The 18,014-nt window shown below is 37.3% G+C and overlaps 1 protein-coding gene across 1 annotated transcript in view; it reads right to left on the bottom strand.

Annotated features, from left to right (window-relative positions):
- pde4dip (phosphodiesterase 4D interacting protein) overlaps positions 1 to 18,014 on the bottom strand; it is a 115,477-nt gene that overhangs the window by 69,020 nt on the left and 28,443 nt on the right. Inside the window, exons 5-8 of the mRNA XM_061979765.1 lie at positions 11,489 to 11,565; positions 6,375 to 6,498; positions 6,131 to 6,288; positions 4,681 to 4,837 (exon numbers count right to left, since the gene is read on the bottom strand). Coding sequence (XP_061835749.1) covers positions 4,681 to 4,837; positions 6,131 to 6,288; positions 6,375 to 6,498; positions 11,489 to 11,565 — 516 coding nt within the window. The remainder of the gene's footprint in view (positions 1 to 4,680; positions 4,838 to 6,130; positions 6,289 to 6,374; positions 6,499 to 11,488; positions 11,566 to 18,014) is intronic.

Genomic DNA, 18,014 nt, shown 5'->3' with positions numbered 1-18,014 from the left:
TGGGCGATATGGCCTTTTTTTAATATCTCGATATTTTTAGGCCATAACACGGTACAGGATATATATCTCGATATTTTGCCTTAGCCTTGAATTAACACTTGATGCCAGAGGTGTGGACTCGAGTCACATGACTTGGACTCGAGTCAGACTCGAGTCATGAATTTGATGACTTTAGACTCGACTTGACAAAATGTAAAAAGACTTGCAACTCGACTTAGACTTTAACATCAATGACTTGTGACTTCACTTGGACTTGAGCCTTTTGACTTGACATGACTTGACATGACTTGCTACTTTCCCCAAAACCCAAAGATGAAAAAGTTATTCGGGAGCGCTCCGTATTTTTCATTGTGTACTTGTCTATCAGCGTTGCGTGTGTCAGCTGGTGTGCTCTCAGTACAACAGCCAATCAAATTAGATCTACTTTGTTTTCATCACACAGCATTCATCCAATCAAATTGCAGGACAACCAATGAAGAAGACATGTCCAAACCACACGCCAGTGAACAAAAAATGATACCTAAAATAATTTTGTTTTGGTATAAAAATTACGAGGTGGTCAACACAAAACGGTTTGCAGTATGCAACACATGCGGTTCGAAAATTACTGATGGAGAGGCAACAACTTCCAACTTCGTCCGGCATTTGAAGTTGCACAAAGAACGGTAAGTTTTGAATGTAAGATAACGTTTATTGGCTAAGTAACGTGACTTTTATTTGCTGTGTAGTTAAATCAGTGAGGCTGTAAACTCACTGCTAACGTTATAACGTTATTGCAAACACGGGAATCTGTTGCAGTTCACTACCTTATTCATACTTTTTGTTCAGTGATTTTTTTAAAGCAGGGTTACGTTAGTCAACATATCACACGTAACGTTAGACGGCGGTCAGCAGCACCGCGTATTTTAGCCACCTAAAAAAAGACAAAAATAGTAAAATAAAGGTCAGTTAAAATGTATACTATATTATGAATATGTGTACCGTTTTAGCTAGCTTTCTGACATACTGTTGGTTGTTTACCTCAGTGGTCCCCAACCACCGGGCCGCGGCCCGGTACTGGTCCGTGGATTGATTGGTATCGGGCCGCACAAGAAATATATATATATATTTTTTTAAATTAAATCAACATAAAAAACACAAGATACACTTACAAGTAGTGCACCAACCCAAAAAAACTCTCTCCCCCTTTTGTTCTGGGCATTGAACATGAAGACTCTTCCTTCACTGTTCCGAGTGGCCATGAGAGTCTTGGCAGTGCCTGCCTCCAGTGCTCCAGTGGAGCGAGTTTTCAGCCATGGTGGCATCATACTACGCCCCCATCGTGCACAAATGACTGACAGACTCTTGGCTAATTTGGTCTTTTGCAAATGCAATGCAGCATAGGGCCCTGACATATAATAAGTACAACTTTTTTGTTATGTTCACGTATATGTCATGTTTTTTCAATGTTAACACTTTTGTACAAATAAGTACATTTGCACTTTATTTTTCAATGTGTTTGTTCTGTAAAGGAATGAGTTAATGTTTAAAATGACTGGTTAATAGTGCTATTATAAAGTGCAATGTCAGCACAATTTTCTTTCCTGCAATTTAAAATGCACTTGTTTTAATAAATAAATATAGCGTTTGAAAAGCATACACAATCTGTGTTAATATATTAGTCTGTGGTTAAAAGGACTTGAAAGGACTCGAAACTCAAAATGCAGGACTTAGGACTTGACTTGAAACTTTCCAGTCTTGACTTTGGACTTGACTCGGGGCTTGCCTGTCTTGACTCGGGACTTGACTCGGACTTGAGGGCAAAGACTTGAGACTTACTTGTGACTTGCAAAACAATGACTTGGTCCCACCTCTGCTTGATGCATATAATCACAGCAGTATGATGATTCTATGTGTCTACATTAAAACATTCTTCTTCATACTGCATTAATATGGGGTGAGTTTTTCCTTGCCCTTATGTGGGCTCTGTACCGAGGATGTCGTTCTGGCTTGTGCAGCCCTTTGAGACACTTGTGATTTAGGGCTATATAAATAAACATTGATTGATTGATTGATTGAATATATGCTCATTTTTATTAAACAGTTATTAAGCAGTGGCACAAACATTCCTGTCATTTCCAAACAGAAAGTGCAAGATTGTCAGAGACATTTTAAAACAAGCTATGAGTGCACTTTTGTGCATGATGACATATCAAAACAACACTAAATTAAAGTGCACTTTTTGTACAGAACGCCATTACAATAGTTTAAAACTAATAAAGTGCACTTTTGTGCATGATGTCACACAAGATATTTCAATAACTGTCAAATAAAAATGAGCTGCATAATAGGAAATCAAATAGTGTATGTCCTTCGCTATGTGGTAGGTTCCTGCGGACGTTATCTCCTTCTGTTGTTGACAATTTTTTTCATACGGTGTTGATCTGGAAATGGTTGCCTCTGCATTTTGTGGGTGTGGCACCGAACGGAGATGTTGACATGCGGAGTTTCAAGCACTCTTCATTCTCTAGCGGGTGACTTTTCAAATGATGCTACATATTTGCAGTAATGCTACTTTTTGTAGCAACGCTTTTGTCCCACACTTGACAAATTACGGTTATCTGTTCGACATATTCCCGCTTGAAGCCAACCCACCGCCAGACGATGGACCCCCTGCTGTTTTTCTTGGGAATTAATTCTTCGTTCATTTGTTACCAGATTTGCATCTTTTTTCTCTCGTATTACCACTCGCACCACAGCTAACGTTACCCATGCCGCTACCTCTCTGCTCCGGGAGGGTGTATAGGTATGTGACGTATGTAAGAAAGTGCGCTTGTTTTACGTCTCTGTGAGAAGGAGATACAAGAAAGAGTGAGAAAAGCCTGTAGTGTAATGCCAGCAGCTAAAAGCAATTGCGTGAGAACGTATACTTGAATATAACGGTATAGTCATTTTCTATATCACACAGAGACAAACCCGCGATATATCGAGTATATCGATATATCGCCCAGCCCTACCCCAAACACACGTCAAAAGTGGTAAAGGAATGGCTAAATCAGGCGAGAATGAATGTTTTAGAATGGCCTTCCCAAAGTCCTGACTTAAATGTGTGGATAATGCTGAAGAAACAAGTCCATGTCAGAAAACCAACACATTTAGCTGAACTGCACCAATTTTGTCAAGAGGAGTGGTCAAAACTTCAACCAGAAGCTTGTCAGAAGCTTGTGGATGGCTACCAAAAGCGCCTTATTGCAGTTAAACTTGCCAAGGGACATGTAACCAAATATTAACATTTCTGTATGTATACTTTTGACCTAGCAGATTTGGTCACATTTTTAGTAAACCCATAATAAATTCATAAAAGAACCAAACTTCATGAATGTTTTTTGTGACCAACAAGTATGTGCTCCAATCACTCTATCACAAAAAAATAAGAGTTGTAGAAATTATTGGAAACTCAAGACAGCCATGACATTATGTTCTTTACAAGTGTATGTAAACTTTTGATCGTGACTGTAAGTAACCAACTAAGGTTTCATACCCAATACAAGGTTAAGAGTTGACTACTAAGTTGAAATAATCATCTACTAATGCTCAAAATGCTTTCAGTGGCGGTAAACTCGGCCACCTGTTTACATCAGTGTGTGTGTGTTTGTTTAAAAAGTTATCTGCATGCTTAAATAACTTCTTTGACTTCCATGATCAGCTGTTTAAATAAGTCTAGAGGAATGTGACATAGGCTGCTTCAGGAGCCTCAAGTCTCGCCCAGAAGCGCCAAAGTGGAATGTGGTAACATTAGAAAGCTCGTATTAGTTCTTCACTGTTCGACAGACTGGGCCCCAGCAACATAAAGAAGATATATATATATATATATATATATACACAGTACAGGCCAAAAGTTTGGACACACCTCATTAAATGTGTTTTTTTTATTTTCATGACTATTTACATTGTAGATTGTCACATCAAAACTATGAATGAACACATGTGGAGTTATGTACTTAACAAAAAAAGGTGAAATAACTGAAAACATGTTTTATATTCTAGTTTCTTCAAAATAGCCACCCTTTGCTCTGATTACTGCTTTGCACACTCTAGGCATTCTCTTGATGAGCTTCAAGAGGTAGTCACCTGAAATGGTTTTCACTTCACAGGTGTGCTTGAAGCTCATCGAGAGAATGCCAAGAGTGTGCTATTTTGAAGAAACTAGAATATAAAAGAATGTTTTCAGTTATTTCACCTTTTTTTGTTAAGTACATAACTCCACATGTATTCATTCATAGTTTTGATGCCTTCAGTGACAATCTACAATGTAAATAGTCATGAAAATAAAGAAAACGCATTGAATGAGAAGGTGTGTCCAAACTTTTGGCCTGTACTGTGTGTGTATATATATATATATATATATATATATATATATATATATATATATATTCCAGCACCCCCGCGACCCCAAAGGGAATAAGCGGTAGAAAATGGATGGATGGATGGATGGATATATATATATATATATATATATATATATATATATATATATATATATATATATATATATATATATATATATATATATATATATATAAATATATATATATATATATATATATATATATATATATATACACACATACAAACACAGTACATACAAGCTAACAGTGCACCAGCAGAAATGTAAAGTATTGTCTTAAAGGGCCGGTGTACCTCCACATCCTTGTCCTTCTGCAGCAGAGAGGAGGACAGCTCGTGAAGCTGTCCTTCCAGCTCGCCCACCTTCTGTGTAAGGCTCGTCTTCTCCCCACTCAGCTCTGTGATGATGACCTCCTTCGAGTGAAGTTCTTTGGTCAGCTCCTTGATAACTCTAGCCACAGACAAACAGCGCCTTTTACGTTAACAACACGGTCGAGTCAGGATAAACATCCAGAATATGGTACGAATCGAATAGCTTATGCAATTAATGAGTAATTAATAAATGCAATTATTTAGTAATTAATTGATGACTTGTATTTTCTATTATGCTATTCTTCTTTTCTTCTACAAAGATAGTCTTAACAACAATGAAACTGTAGAAAGAAAACCAAACAATAGATTTCTTAAAACAATCTTTTTCATTACAAACTAACTGATACTCAGAGTCTTGTATAGACAAAATATGGAACACCCGGTGAAAGCGATTTCCTCAGTGATTGGTTGAAAGACACTAATGTGACCACAGGGCGCCATGTTATGTACATGTTTGAAGCCGCAGCTAAGCGACACTGCACTTTCTCATTATACATATATATATATATATATAATTTTAATTGAAGAGTGTTTGCCGTGTAAACATGCCCTGTTGTGCGGAATGGTTACGCGCCACTCGCAAAAAATGTGGGAAGCAACTGCATACATTTCCCCGCAACCCAGAAAGGAGAAAAATATGGGAAGTGAAGGTTTTTTTCCGGGAGGACTGGAGAGCCAATAACAACAGCTCCTTGTGCGAGGTAAGTAAGCATACATACAAATGGGAAACGTGGTGTATCTCATTCTCAGTAACGGTGAATTAATACATTTTGCATGACAAAACTTTGCTTCAAAATTGCACTTTTTCCGCATGTGTCACCATAATCCAAACTAAACTAATAAATATTGCGATAAAAAGCAGCATTAGTTCAGTATTCAAGTTAATATGGTGATTATGAAATCAGGAAGCCATGATTGGAGGTGGGGGAAATAATCGATTTTTAGATGCATCGCAATTCAGATATGGACGATTATAAAATTGATCAATAACCAATAATCAATTTATTTATTGTAAATTAAGTAAAGCTGACCGTTCTAAACTTTGTCTGACTGCAGCGATCCACCTCACCAAGAGTTCCGACCAGCTCCTTTATTTTAGGGAACTTATGTTCCAGTTTTTCACACATTTCCATTAATTTAATAAATGTGATGGGAATTAATTAAACTGTTTCTTATTACAAATGCACTGTTTTTAAAAGTTGCAAGTAATAAACGCTTATTTAGTGAAATGAAAAGAAATGTAAAGCTGTGTCAATGTAAAAAAAAAACTAAAGGTGCATCGATATTTGATTTTTAATCAAATCCGTTTTAAAAATATTACGTTTTCAGGCTCCAAACACAATCATCAAGAAGGCTTGTTGGTGTTTTTCACCTGTCTTTGTTGCTGTTGCATGGGACCATGATGTCATGAGGCCTCTCATCCACAGGGCTATCCTCCATGGGGGCATCCAGCGACAGGTTGGAGGTGTGGGACTGTGACCCAGCCAGCGAGGCCGTCCTCCCCACATCACTCCGTGCTAACTGGGCTTCCTGGAAACACACAGAAAACCGCCGCGATTATACACAATGTATGTGTGACGGTGTCAAAGTGGGAAGTTGGTTACGAGCGCGCCAACCTCCTGCAGGAGCTGTATCTTGGTCTCGAACACTTGCTGCATTTGTTCGATTTCCTGCTGCCTCTCCTGACACTGTCTCTGCACCTCGACCTCATTGTGGTTGGTCAAGCTCTCTGCAGCCGTGCTGTCAAAAAGGAAAAATGGTGAGTCAAGCTTAAATGCAACAAAAATAAACACACATGGAGACATTAAGTCTCAGCCTAAAAAGTCAACATGATGTCATTATTTCTTGTCTGGGATACCCAACATGGCTAAGCCCAGGCCTTCATATAGGCTTTTATTACCTTGGTTAATGCCATGTCTAACATGTCATGTATTTTTATATAGCACTCCATACACACCATTAAGTACAGAACCTAATGAGCGCCAATACAAAGCCTGTTTCGGACATGGTTCACAGGTTGAGGAACGTCACGCACAATTCAACATGTCCGAAGAGGAGTAGGATGAAGTCCTCATGTTACCCCGATTCGTGTTATGAGGTTCCATAGTTGTTCTCGACAACTTTTTCACTTCCGATTTAATTGATATTGGAGCCTTGAGTAAAGATTAAACTACTTTATTTTTGTATGTATTTGAATTAGGACAGTGCATGTTAATCACTGTGTCAGCAAAAATAGCTTCAACATAAATATGCTGGAATTAGCACAAAAAGCTCAATTGCATCCATTGTCCTAAAGCAGGTAGAAAAACACAAACACATAGATGGACACAGTAGACAAACAACAACACCACAGGTACAAATAATCAGAGTTTTAAAAGAGAGAGTCCAAGGAGAGGTTCATCTATGGGAGCAAGACTGGTTTGACTTCAAGCAATTTTTAAGGACTCAATTTTTAAGGACCTCTTTAAATGTGCTCCGGTAAAGTATTCCATAATGTTGTGTCTCTAATAGACGTGTTGGCCGATCCCAATATCGATTCTACAATATCAGCACAAATCATACATTTTGTATTATAATTGTACTATTTTGTAGCATGGAAGGCTTGATCAAGTGAAATTAGTCAACCAGAGAAGAATAGTAGGTATGGAAAACACTAACATGTTTATCATTAACCGTCTGGAATGGACTTTATTTTTTTTTTTTTTTTGGCAACACCTAGAGACCACAATAATTCATTAGGTAAAGCTCACGACGGAGTAAGTTGAATGATGCTGACACGTTTGTTACTGGATACTTTTTAGTATGCTTTCGCCTTGGAGACTTTGTATCTTGTAAGTAATATGCAACTATGATTTGATACTTGTTTTTATTGCCAAATGTCGTGCTTTAGACTGCAATATTATTCAATTAAGGACACTTAATAGGCATTGCTATTGTGTTGTATTTATGTATGTTGCTGTTGTATAGCTGCTAACTCCTAGTAGCCTGTAGCCTACCATGTTTGCCTTTTGTACAATAAATGACTTCAATTAAATACAAGAAAAGATCAGACATGTGTGCTTATTGGAGAACATTTCGATGTTAACTGGCTGTCCAGCTTTGCACATTTTAGATGCAAGAGGATATAATCCGTTACTTGTTTCATTGCTAATATCAGACATCATCAGTCCTATATATCGGATCGGGACACCCAGAGTTAAGACAGACTCCCAAAAATAATTGATACCATACAAAAACACCAGTGCTTCATTGTGTCTCCTAAGCACAAAGCAGACTCTTTTGACGTGAAACTAAAAAACGTAAAATGCTCTGAAGTGGAGACATGCTAACCAAAACTAGCCGCACCGTCGTGACCATCATTAAGGATAAACTCTCTTTGAACATGTGAAGGATTTGCTTCTTTGAAACTGTTTATAAAAACGAAGCAGTGCTGTGGTGTTATTATTGAGGTTTCTTGTATTTTATGTTTTCGTGACTATATTTTGTATGTTCCTCCTGTGTTATGTGTGACTTAGGTAGGTATAAATTATGTGGTGTCTCCGACTTACACTCAAACCGACGGAACTCGTACGTAGACCGAAGACGTGCTGTATTAGAAAAGTGGGCTCCAGTCATAAATACTTCCCAAGCACAGCGGCGAGAGCGTCTGTCAATATCGCCTTGTGGGTCAACGCCACTCTCCTAGAATTGCCGCTCCCAGAATGGCACGCGCCACACTGTCGCCACCAGTACCCATTCTGGAACCTTGTCCACATCTCAGCACATGCAACATCTCAAATAACTGGGATATTCTCAACCCCTCAAGTGGAATGGACAAGTGGAGCATTTGAACAGAGCCAGGCCATTTGTGCAAAAGCAAATGTTTGATCTTTTTCGAAACGTCTTACCATTTTGTCATATTACAGTATAATTTGTTACTAGATTGTGTAGAAATATGGAGAAATAACTACAAATGTGCCCCTCATTCACTAACGGTGTTACAAAAAAATTCAATTAGAATAATACATCATGTTGGATATAGAGAACATGCAAACACTTCATTTATTGAATCACAAATATTGAAATTCAACGATTTGGTGCATTTGCAAACAGCTAAGATTATGTACAAAGCAAACTATAACCTCCAACCCAAGAATGTACAACAATTCTCCTCAACAAAAGAGGAGAAATATAACCTTGAAGGAAAATCTCATTTAAAACATTTGTATGCACAAACAACACTTAAAACCTTTAGTATATCCATATGTGGAATTAAATGATGGAATGGATTAACCAAATAAATCAAAGAAAGCACCAATATGATTCAGTTTAATAGACTGTTCAAACTAAAAGTGTTCACAAAGTACACAGAACAATAATTACGATGAACATCTTGAACGCTTTTTTTTTTTAGATAAAGATTATTTATGTATTTAATATTTGTTTACTTACTATGGTATAACACTTGTTTATTATTCATTTATTCAGTGTTCTGTTACAGAGAACAAGGAAATGGGATACAATTGCTATGTTATGCAAAGGGGTAGGATTAAATAAGCTCAGCTTCTTCCTACCCCTTTTCGGACGTGCTGTAATGAAACAACTGGAAATATGTGATGCATTACGTTGTATCATATGCATGTTCATAATAAACTGAAACTGAACTGAACATTTGAAACACTTCCTTGTGGTCTACATAACATGTAATGGTGGTTCCTTGGTCAACATTTTTGCATAGATTATGTTTTACAGACCATCTTCAAACCGCTTTCTGATCGTCTCTTCAGGAGGCGCTGTTTTGTGGGCGGTCTTATTTACGTGCCTCCACTTTGACTGTGTCATCTCCCCATCAGCCATGTTGTAGATTTTAGCGCTTCCGTATTGAGTCGACTGACAGATATGCGTTAGAACTATATGCTTCTTTGTATTAGCAACAGCGGAGGATGCATGTGCATGTACGAGCCAGTCTGCCCCACAACATAAGGATAGAGAAAAAGAAGGAACTTATTGACTACAATGGTGGACTTGCGCAAAACTCTTCGGGTAAATCTCTACCATATATGGAGATATACGATGGCGTCACATCTGGGAAAAATGTTTGGGACTCATGCAGATCCCAAATACCGTAATTTTCGGACGAAAAGGCACACTTCAAATCCTGTCATTTTCTCTAAACTCGACAGTGCGCCTTATAACCCGGTGCGCCTAATGTACGGAATAATTTTGGTTGTGCTTAAAGACCTAAAAGCTATTTTATTTGGTACATGGTGTAATGATAAGTTTGACCAGTAGATGGCAGTCACACACAAGAGATACGTGTAGACTGCAATATGATGTCAGTCACACATAAGAGATACATGTAGACTGCAATGTGACTCAAGTAAACAACACCAAAATTGTATATGTTCTATTGAAAATATAGAACATTACACACGGCACTCAAAAATCTATCAAAATGTTTTAGTACAACTTTGGAAAGCTATGAAGCCGCACCGCTTGATGGATTGTACTGTGCTACAACATACGAGTATTATTATGGTGTGTGTATATGGTAAGACATATTATCTGGCGTTTTGTTTTGCAATATTATGCAAAAGCAACTTTTCTTACCTGCTGGTACCTGCTGATATGTATTTGGGATCTGCATAAGTCCTGAAAATGTACGCGCATCCGCCTTTGTAGCCCGTGCCGACACCGTAGTCGATAAGCTTCTTCTTTTTCTTTATCTTCTTGTTATGGGACATTAATCCTCCGCTGTTGCTATTTCTAATATAAAGTAGTATAAAGTTCTTACTTATATCTGTCAGTAAACTCGCCATAAAAGCGTTAAAACATACCGGTATAGTGAGTTTACATTATTCAACCAAGGAACTTTAGTTATTAGAGAGTTCCGGTCGGAAGTTTGTTCACGGGACACATTTCCAGTGTTGTTATTGCACTAGTGAGCCACGGATGAAAAGATGCTGCTCCGTTATTGATTGAATTAAAGTCTGAATGTCATTAAAACAGTTAGCTCCATCTTTTGACACTTCTTCCACCCCCGTCCTTGCACGCTACACCGCTACAACAAAGATGACGGGGAGAAGACGCTGTCGAAGGTGAGCCACGTAAATAAGACCGCCCACAAAACGGCGCATCCTGAAGCGACTGTCAGAAAGCGGCTTAAAAATTATCTGTAAAACATAATCTGTGCAACATTTTGACCAAATAATCACCATTACATGTTATGTAGACCTGCGATGAGGTGGCGACTTGTCCAGGGTGTACCCCGCCTTCCGCCCGATTGTAGCTGAGATAGGCTCCAGCGTCCCCCGCGACCCCGAAGGGAATAAGCGGTAGAAAATGGATGGATGGATGATATGTAGACCACAAGGAAGTCTTTTACATTTAGAAAGAAAAAAAAAGAAAAATATGACCCCTTTAATGCGCCCTATAATCCGGTGCGCCTTTTGTATGAAAATAGACCTGAATAGACACGCTCATCAGCAGTGCGCCTTATAATTCGGTGCGCCCTATGGTCCGGAAAATACGATACACAAAAACAGGTACCAATAGTTGAAAAAAGTTCCAAAAGACCCATTCTTTGTTGATTTTAGCACCACCAAAATCCATCTATACAATGTTTACAGGTTAGTTTACTCCATTAATCTTATTTTAAACATCTAACAAATAGGTACATGTGTTATGTTGCGATATGCCCAGTATTGTTCTCCTTTATTACAACTACTATAAATAATGTGTGTGAACTTACAGAGTTTTGTCGAGAAGTTGCTGTTTCTCTTGGAGCTCTTGCTTCAAGCTCTCGACTTCTACTTTCAGCTCGATGTTCTGCAACACATAAAAAAAAAACTGAATAGGACAATCCTTGGTGAAGTATAATGGCGTAATAACAGGCAGGAAAATAGTTACATGACCTGGTGATGGTGACAATACTGTACTATTAGTATGGGGATCAAATAAAACAAACCAAATATACAATGTACTATGGTATTGACTTGATTTACAAGCCGACCACTCTATTTTAAGACCTGCTTTTGGAAAAATTATTAAAAATAAATAAATAAGACAAAATGAATCTTTATTTGTAAATTTTATGTTTTTAAATTGGCTTCATTAACACTTAATTATAAACTTAGATTACTTTGTTGCCAGATAACTGGTGATTGTGAGTGATAGAAAGAAAAGCTCTGGCTCAGTTAGAGGAGAGGTTGTTTGTTGTTTTGCATGTATGTATACATCTCTAGAACAGGTGTGTCTAAATGTGTTCCATATGCTGAAAAAAAGTAAGGACATTTTTAGAGCCATTCGAATATTTTATTACGTAAACTGGCTAAAACTAATACATGTAGATGTGCTAAGAAATGACAACACAGCCTATAAATCAGCTCTGTGTCATATTTAACAGAAACATTATTATTATTACTAATATTATTAAACTTTTTACATTTCACCTTTTCTTATACTGTATAAATTTTAATTTTGCTGTTATATTTCAAAGTTTTTTTTGTTAAACAAAAAATTTTCAGACATACATTCTTTCAGCCTATTTAAGATACACATTGAATTTGAGCTATTAAAAAAATGATTAAATCCAAGTTTAAAACAGTATATTAGACCAGTGGTTCTCAACCTTTTTTCAGTGATGTACCCCCTGTGAAAAATTTTTTTAATTCAAGTACCCCCTAATCAGAGCAAAGCATTTTTGGTTGAAAAAAAGAGATAAAGAAGTAGAAAACAGAACTATGTCATCAGTTTCTGATTTATTAAATTGTATAACAGTGCAAAATATTGCTCATTTGTTGTGGTCTTTCTTGAACTATTTGGAAAAAAATATATACAAATAACTAAAAACTTGTTGAAAAATAAACAAGTGATTCAATTATAAATAAAGATTTCTACACATAGAAGTAATCATAAACTTAAAGTGCCCTCTTTGGGGATTGTAATAGAGATCCATCTGGATTCATGAACTTAATTCTAAACATTTCTTCACAAAAAAAGAAATCTTTAACATCAATATTTATGGAACATGTCCACAAAAAATCTAGCTGTCAACACTGAATATTGCATTGTTGCATTTCTTTTTACAGTTTTTTTTGACAGACATTTAAAAAAAATCTTACGTACCCCTTGGCATACCTTCAAGTACCCCCAGGGGTACGCATACCCCCATTTGAGAACCACTGTCTTAGACCCCTGTGATAAATCGTTATAAGAGGTCCCTTTCGGCAAATCTTCCCCCCAGATAAAGACTCAAGGTTTCCCCTTAATTTAACTGATCGTGACGCAACGTCGTGGAAAAATGAAAGCCGACACACCTTAAATATAAGTTGTTTTTTTAATTGAAAACAAATTAAAATAATATAATGTATTGTAGTCTCTCACACAAAGTCTGACGCTCTTTTTAATTTTTATTGGCAATCTTATGTTAACAACCAGCCCAATTCCAAAATGTATTCCCTCCAATGCACACACGTCCGTCTTTGTGCTTAACCCTTAGACACACAACAACGCTTCCTCATTCTCCGCCAATCCCCTTTCAGGCACGGACGCTGTGTCCAAGATCATGGGAACAATGAACAACAAATCAAAACCACACAAACATAAAACATTATCACCAGCAGGTAGTTACAGTATGAATGTATATATATACAACCTATTATTTGCGTAATATTGAATAGTGATGCACCGAAAATTTGGTCCCGGAAAAAAAAGAGTTTGACTACCAGAACAACGTTGCCAAAACCAGTTGTTGTGATGACGTAGGACTTACTTTAATATACGTTAATATATCTGAGATATACCCGCGGACAGCGATCTACAAAATGAGCAAATTTGTGCAAATATTAAGAGGACAGTGGCGGATTTTAAGGAGAGAACTTCCAACTGGAGCAGCAGCACGAAGCCAGTGTGACGTCATGCTTGCTGCCTGTTCATCGGGACAGAAGTAGAGTCTATAAACACAAGTACCGTAGTACAGTCAATAAAATCCATTAACTAGCCAAAATGTTAAGAATTAATCAATGATACAATTCTATTAATTGAGGCTATTAGATTGCTAAAAATACCAAAAGTTATTTAATTATCAATAATATACCAGTGTGCAGCTTTTTAAACACATGATCACAAAACGCTTGGTTTTTTTGAGCAAGTTAGATCGTTCTGGTGTTTTATCGTTTGCTGTTATTGCTGCTATTTTAACTGTCCTTTTTTTTTTTTTTTTTTTACATTAAAAATGTCCATATTTTTTATCACTTTGCCTGTCCTTGCTTTTAATTGGACAAAATTGTAATAGTTATTTTTATTTTATAACAGTCTAATGAGCTGCAAAGATACAGTATAAATACATATTTATGAATTAATTAGTCATCTTTGTTGTTTGTAAGCACATACCTAAAACATTTGAAACTGAATTCAAAAGTCCATGGCTAAATTAGAGCCACTGTGTACAGTTTATGATCCGATTAGTCGACTAATCCTTAAGTTAGTCAATGACTAATCGACTATCAAAAAGGTAAAAAAAGTACAGTATGTTTCAATGTACAGTGCATCCGGAAAGTACTTTTCTCCACATTTTGTTATGCTACAGCCTTATTTTGAAATTGAGTAAATTATTTTTGTCCTCAAATTTCTGCACACAATGCCCCATAATGACAATGTTTTTATTTTGTTAAAAAGTTTACAAATTTAATAAAAATAAAAATAAAAATCACATCTACGTAAGTATTTACAGCCTTTGTATAAAGCTCAAAAGGGAAATCAGGTGCATCCTGTTTCAACTGATCATCCTTGAGATTCTTCTACAGCTTAACTGGAGTTCACTTGTGGTAGATTCAGTTGATTGGACATGATTTGGAACGGCACACACCTGTCTTAATATAAGGTCCTACACTTGACAGTGCATGGCACAGCAAAAACCAAGCATGAAGTCAAAGGAATTGTTTGTAGTCCTCCTCGACAGGATTGTCTCGAGGCACAAATCTAGGGAAGGGTACAGAAAAATGTCTGCTGCCTTGAAGGTCCCAATGAGCACAGTGGCCTCCATCATCTGTAAATGGAAGAAGTTTGGAACCACCAGGAATCTTCCTAGAACTGGCTGGCTGTCTAAACTGAAGGGCCTTAGTCAGGGAGGTGACCAAGAACCCAATGGTCACTCTGTCAGAGCTACAGCATTCCTCTGTTGAGAGAGGAGAACCTTACAGAAGGACAACCAAGGAAATCAGTTGTATGGTAGACTGGCCAAACGGAAGCCATCATGAGAAACTAAATGATCTGGTCTGATGAGACAAAGATTTAACTCTTTGGCGTGAATCCCAGGTGTCATGTTGGTGGCAGCATCATGCTGTGGGGATGTTTTTCAGTGGCAGGAACTGGGAGACTAGTCAGAAGGGAAAGATGAATGCAGCAATGTACAGAGACATCCTGGATGAAAACCTGCTTTAGAGCGATCTTGAACTGAGACTGGGGTGACGGTTCATCTTTCAGCAGGACAGCGACCCTCGCCAAGATTTCAAAGGAATGGCTTCAGGACAACTCTGTAAATGTCCTTAAGTGGCCCAGCCAGAGCCCACACTTGAATCCCATTGAACATCTCTGAGATTTGAAAATTGCTGTGCACTGACACTTCCCATCCAACACGATGGCCAACGATAGGTGGGCCAAGTTTGTGGCATCGTATTCAAAAAGACTTGAGGCTGTAATTGCTAACAAAGGTGCATGAACAAAGTATTGAGCAAAGGATCCGAATACCTATGTACATATGATTCCTTTGTTTTTTGTTTTTTTAAATTTGCAAAAAGCTTTAAAAAGAACTTTCACATTATGCGTTATTGTGTGTAGAATTTCCATTTGCAGCGTTGAGAAGAGTAGCTGGGTGTCGTGTATCATCAGTCTAAAACCTGTGAATCCTGCAGCCATGGTGGATAAATTTAGAGCAAGGAGAATTCACGGCAGCTCAGATACTTATCCCCTGTGGAGTCAAAGGTTAAACTCTGCAGTTAGTTTTTACTTACTCCGTTCCACTGCGGGGACATATTAGTAACAATTGGGCCTTTTACACCTGGCCAGGGGAAGGATGATGGACATGGAATAGAGACAGGGGCTTATTTGTTCCATTCTGGATCTCAGGATCTATATCTGAGATCGGATGGCAACACTTATTGGTTTAAAAGCTGCCATTAGACTCATGTTCAGCTTTATAGATTGGCCACTTCCTCAGTTGTGTCTCTTTGTGTCTTTTTTTAGCATTTGACATGCTAATGCGCACAAATATGAACTCAGATTCAAACATAAACATATACGGTAGTTATGTTGCCTTATGAAAGCATGGATTCCAGCTGCCTTTATGACAGGTGCAAATAATAATAAATAATGTGTCAATAATAAGCATGTCATCTCATCTTAACTCAAAACTGTAGTCTGTTTGCAGGAAAATGATTATGTGGACTTGATGGTTGATCAATAGTGTCTTGAAGCATAGACTGCAGTACTTGGCTGTTGATTAATTTACAATGAATGTGCAATCTTTAAAATAATATGATGTCGCCAGCTGTGCTATTTGTTACATAACTTGTTTTTTCGGAGTATAAGTCGCTCCGGAGTATAAGTCGCACCGGCCGAAAATGCATAATAAAGAAGGAAAAAACCATATATAAGTCGCATTTTTGGGGGAAATTTATTTGATAAAACCCAACACCAAGAATAGACATTTGAAAGGCAATTTAAAATAAATAAAGAATAATGAACAACAGGCTGAATAAGTGTACGTTATATGAGGCATAAATAACCAACTGAGAACGTAACTGGTATGTTAATGTAACATATTATGGTAAGAGTTATTCAAATAATTATAACATATAGAACATGCTATACGTTTACCAAACAATCTGTCACTCCTAATCGCTAAATCCTATGAAATCTTATACGTTTAGTCTCTTACGTGAATTAGCTAAATAATATTATTTGATATTTTACGGTAATGTGTTAATAATTTCACACATAAGTCACTCCTGAGTATAAGTCGCACCCCCGGCCAAACTATGAAAAAAAGTGTGACTTATAGTCCGAAAACTACGGTACATAACTGTTTATGTTTTACTTAGGAGTGCGTCGATTGATCAGCCACAGATTTGTACATGTCATCGGCCAATGTCGATTAATGCCTATCAAAGCAAAAGCCGATCCATTCTGGCTGATACTTAATTTGTGATCCCCGGCCGACAGAAGCAGCAGGCAGCTCCAAAAAGTTTGGTCAGTGCAGAAGTCTCAAATTTAATTTATCTGAAGGCCGCTGGAGGTTAAGGCATAAACTGTTCACTTCAGAATCACATTCTAATCACGTGACTAAATTTGCTGACTATTCCTACCAGCCACTATAGTGGCCCTGAGCTATGGTGGCCTTAAGTCATAAAATGTATTGTAAAAATTGGATATTTTAACAGTTCCCAAGGAGATGGTCAGAGACACTTTCGCTTTCTTAACTGTATTTGCCCGATGTGTTTGTTAAGATGTAAGGCCTTCACAAAAAAATGGAAAATGTGGCTTATCAACGCCTACAGCTGCCAGCACTAAAAGATGACCCTGTTTTGATGCTATGCTAAATGTTATGTTGTATTTTATTTTTTATTATATTACCGTATTTTTTGGACTATAAGTCACAGTTTTTTTTATAGTTTGGCCGGGCTCCAGTGCGACTTATATATGTTTTTTTCCTTTTTTACTATGCATTTTCGGTACTCCGGTGCGATTTATACTCCAAAAAATACGGTATATATGTATTGTGTGCTTTTTTTCTTTTTCTCTCTTTTTCTTCGAAATTGTAATTTTACTGCCTTTTTCACATCATGGCCAGGGGACTACAGATGAAAACTAGCCTTCTGGCTAATTCTGGCTTTTTTAACCATGTGTTTATGAAATTGCGTTGTCCCTTTTGAAATAAACTAATCTTAATCCTAATTTTTGTGATTTCACCATCATTGTATAGTAGGGGCCTGATTTAGTAAAATTGTGCATGTACTTAAACAAGTGCAAACGCAAAGCTGATCTATCAACTGTGTGCAAAGTTGATTGCGTCTGTTAAGTGAGAAGAATAAGGCGTGCAATCAATTTTGCCGACAGTCAAAAATAAATTAGTATTCTGTTTATAAACTCAGTAAATACGTCTCTGGACACATGAGGACTTTGAATATGACCAATGTATGATCCTGTAACTACTTGGTATCGGATCGATACTTAAATTTGTGGTATCATCCAAAACTAATGTAAAGTATCCAAACAAC

Source organism: Nerophis lumbriciformis, linkage group LG19 (genome assembly GCF_033978685.3).
Source record: "Nerophis lumbriciformis linkage group LG19, RoL_Nlum_v2.1, whole genome shotgun sequence".
NCBI classification, from domain to species: Eukaryota; Metazoa; Chordata; class Actinopteri; order Syngnathiformes; family Syngnathidae; genus Nerophis; species Nerophis lumbriciformis.
This window is presented reverse-complemented; position numbering and strand designations above follow the sequence as displayed.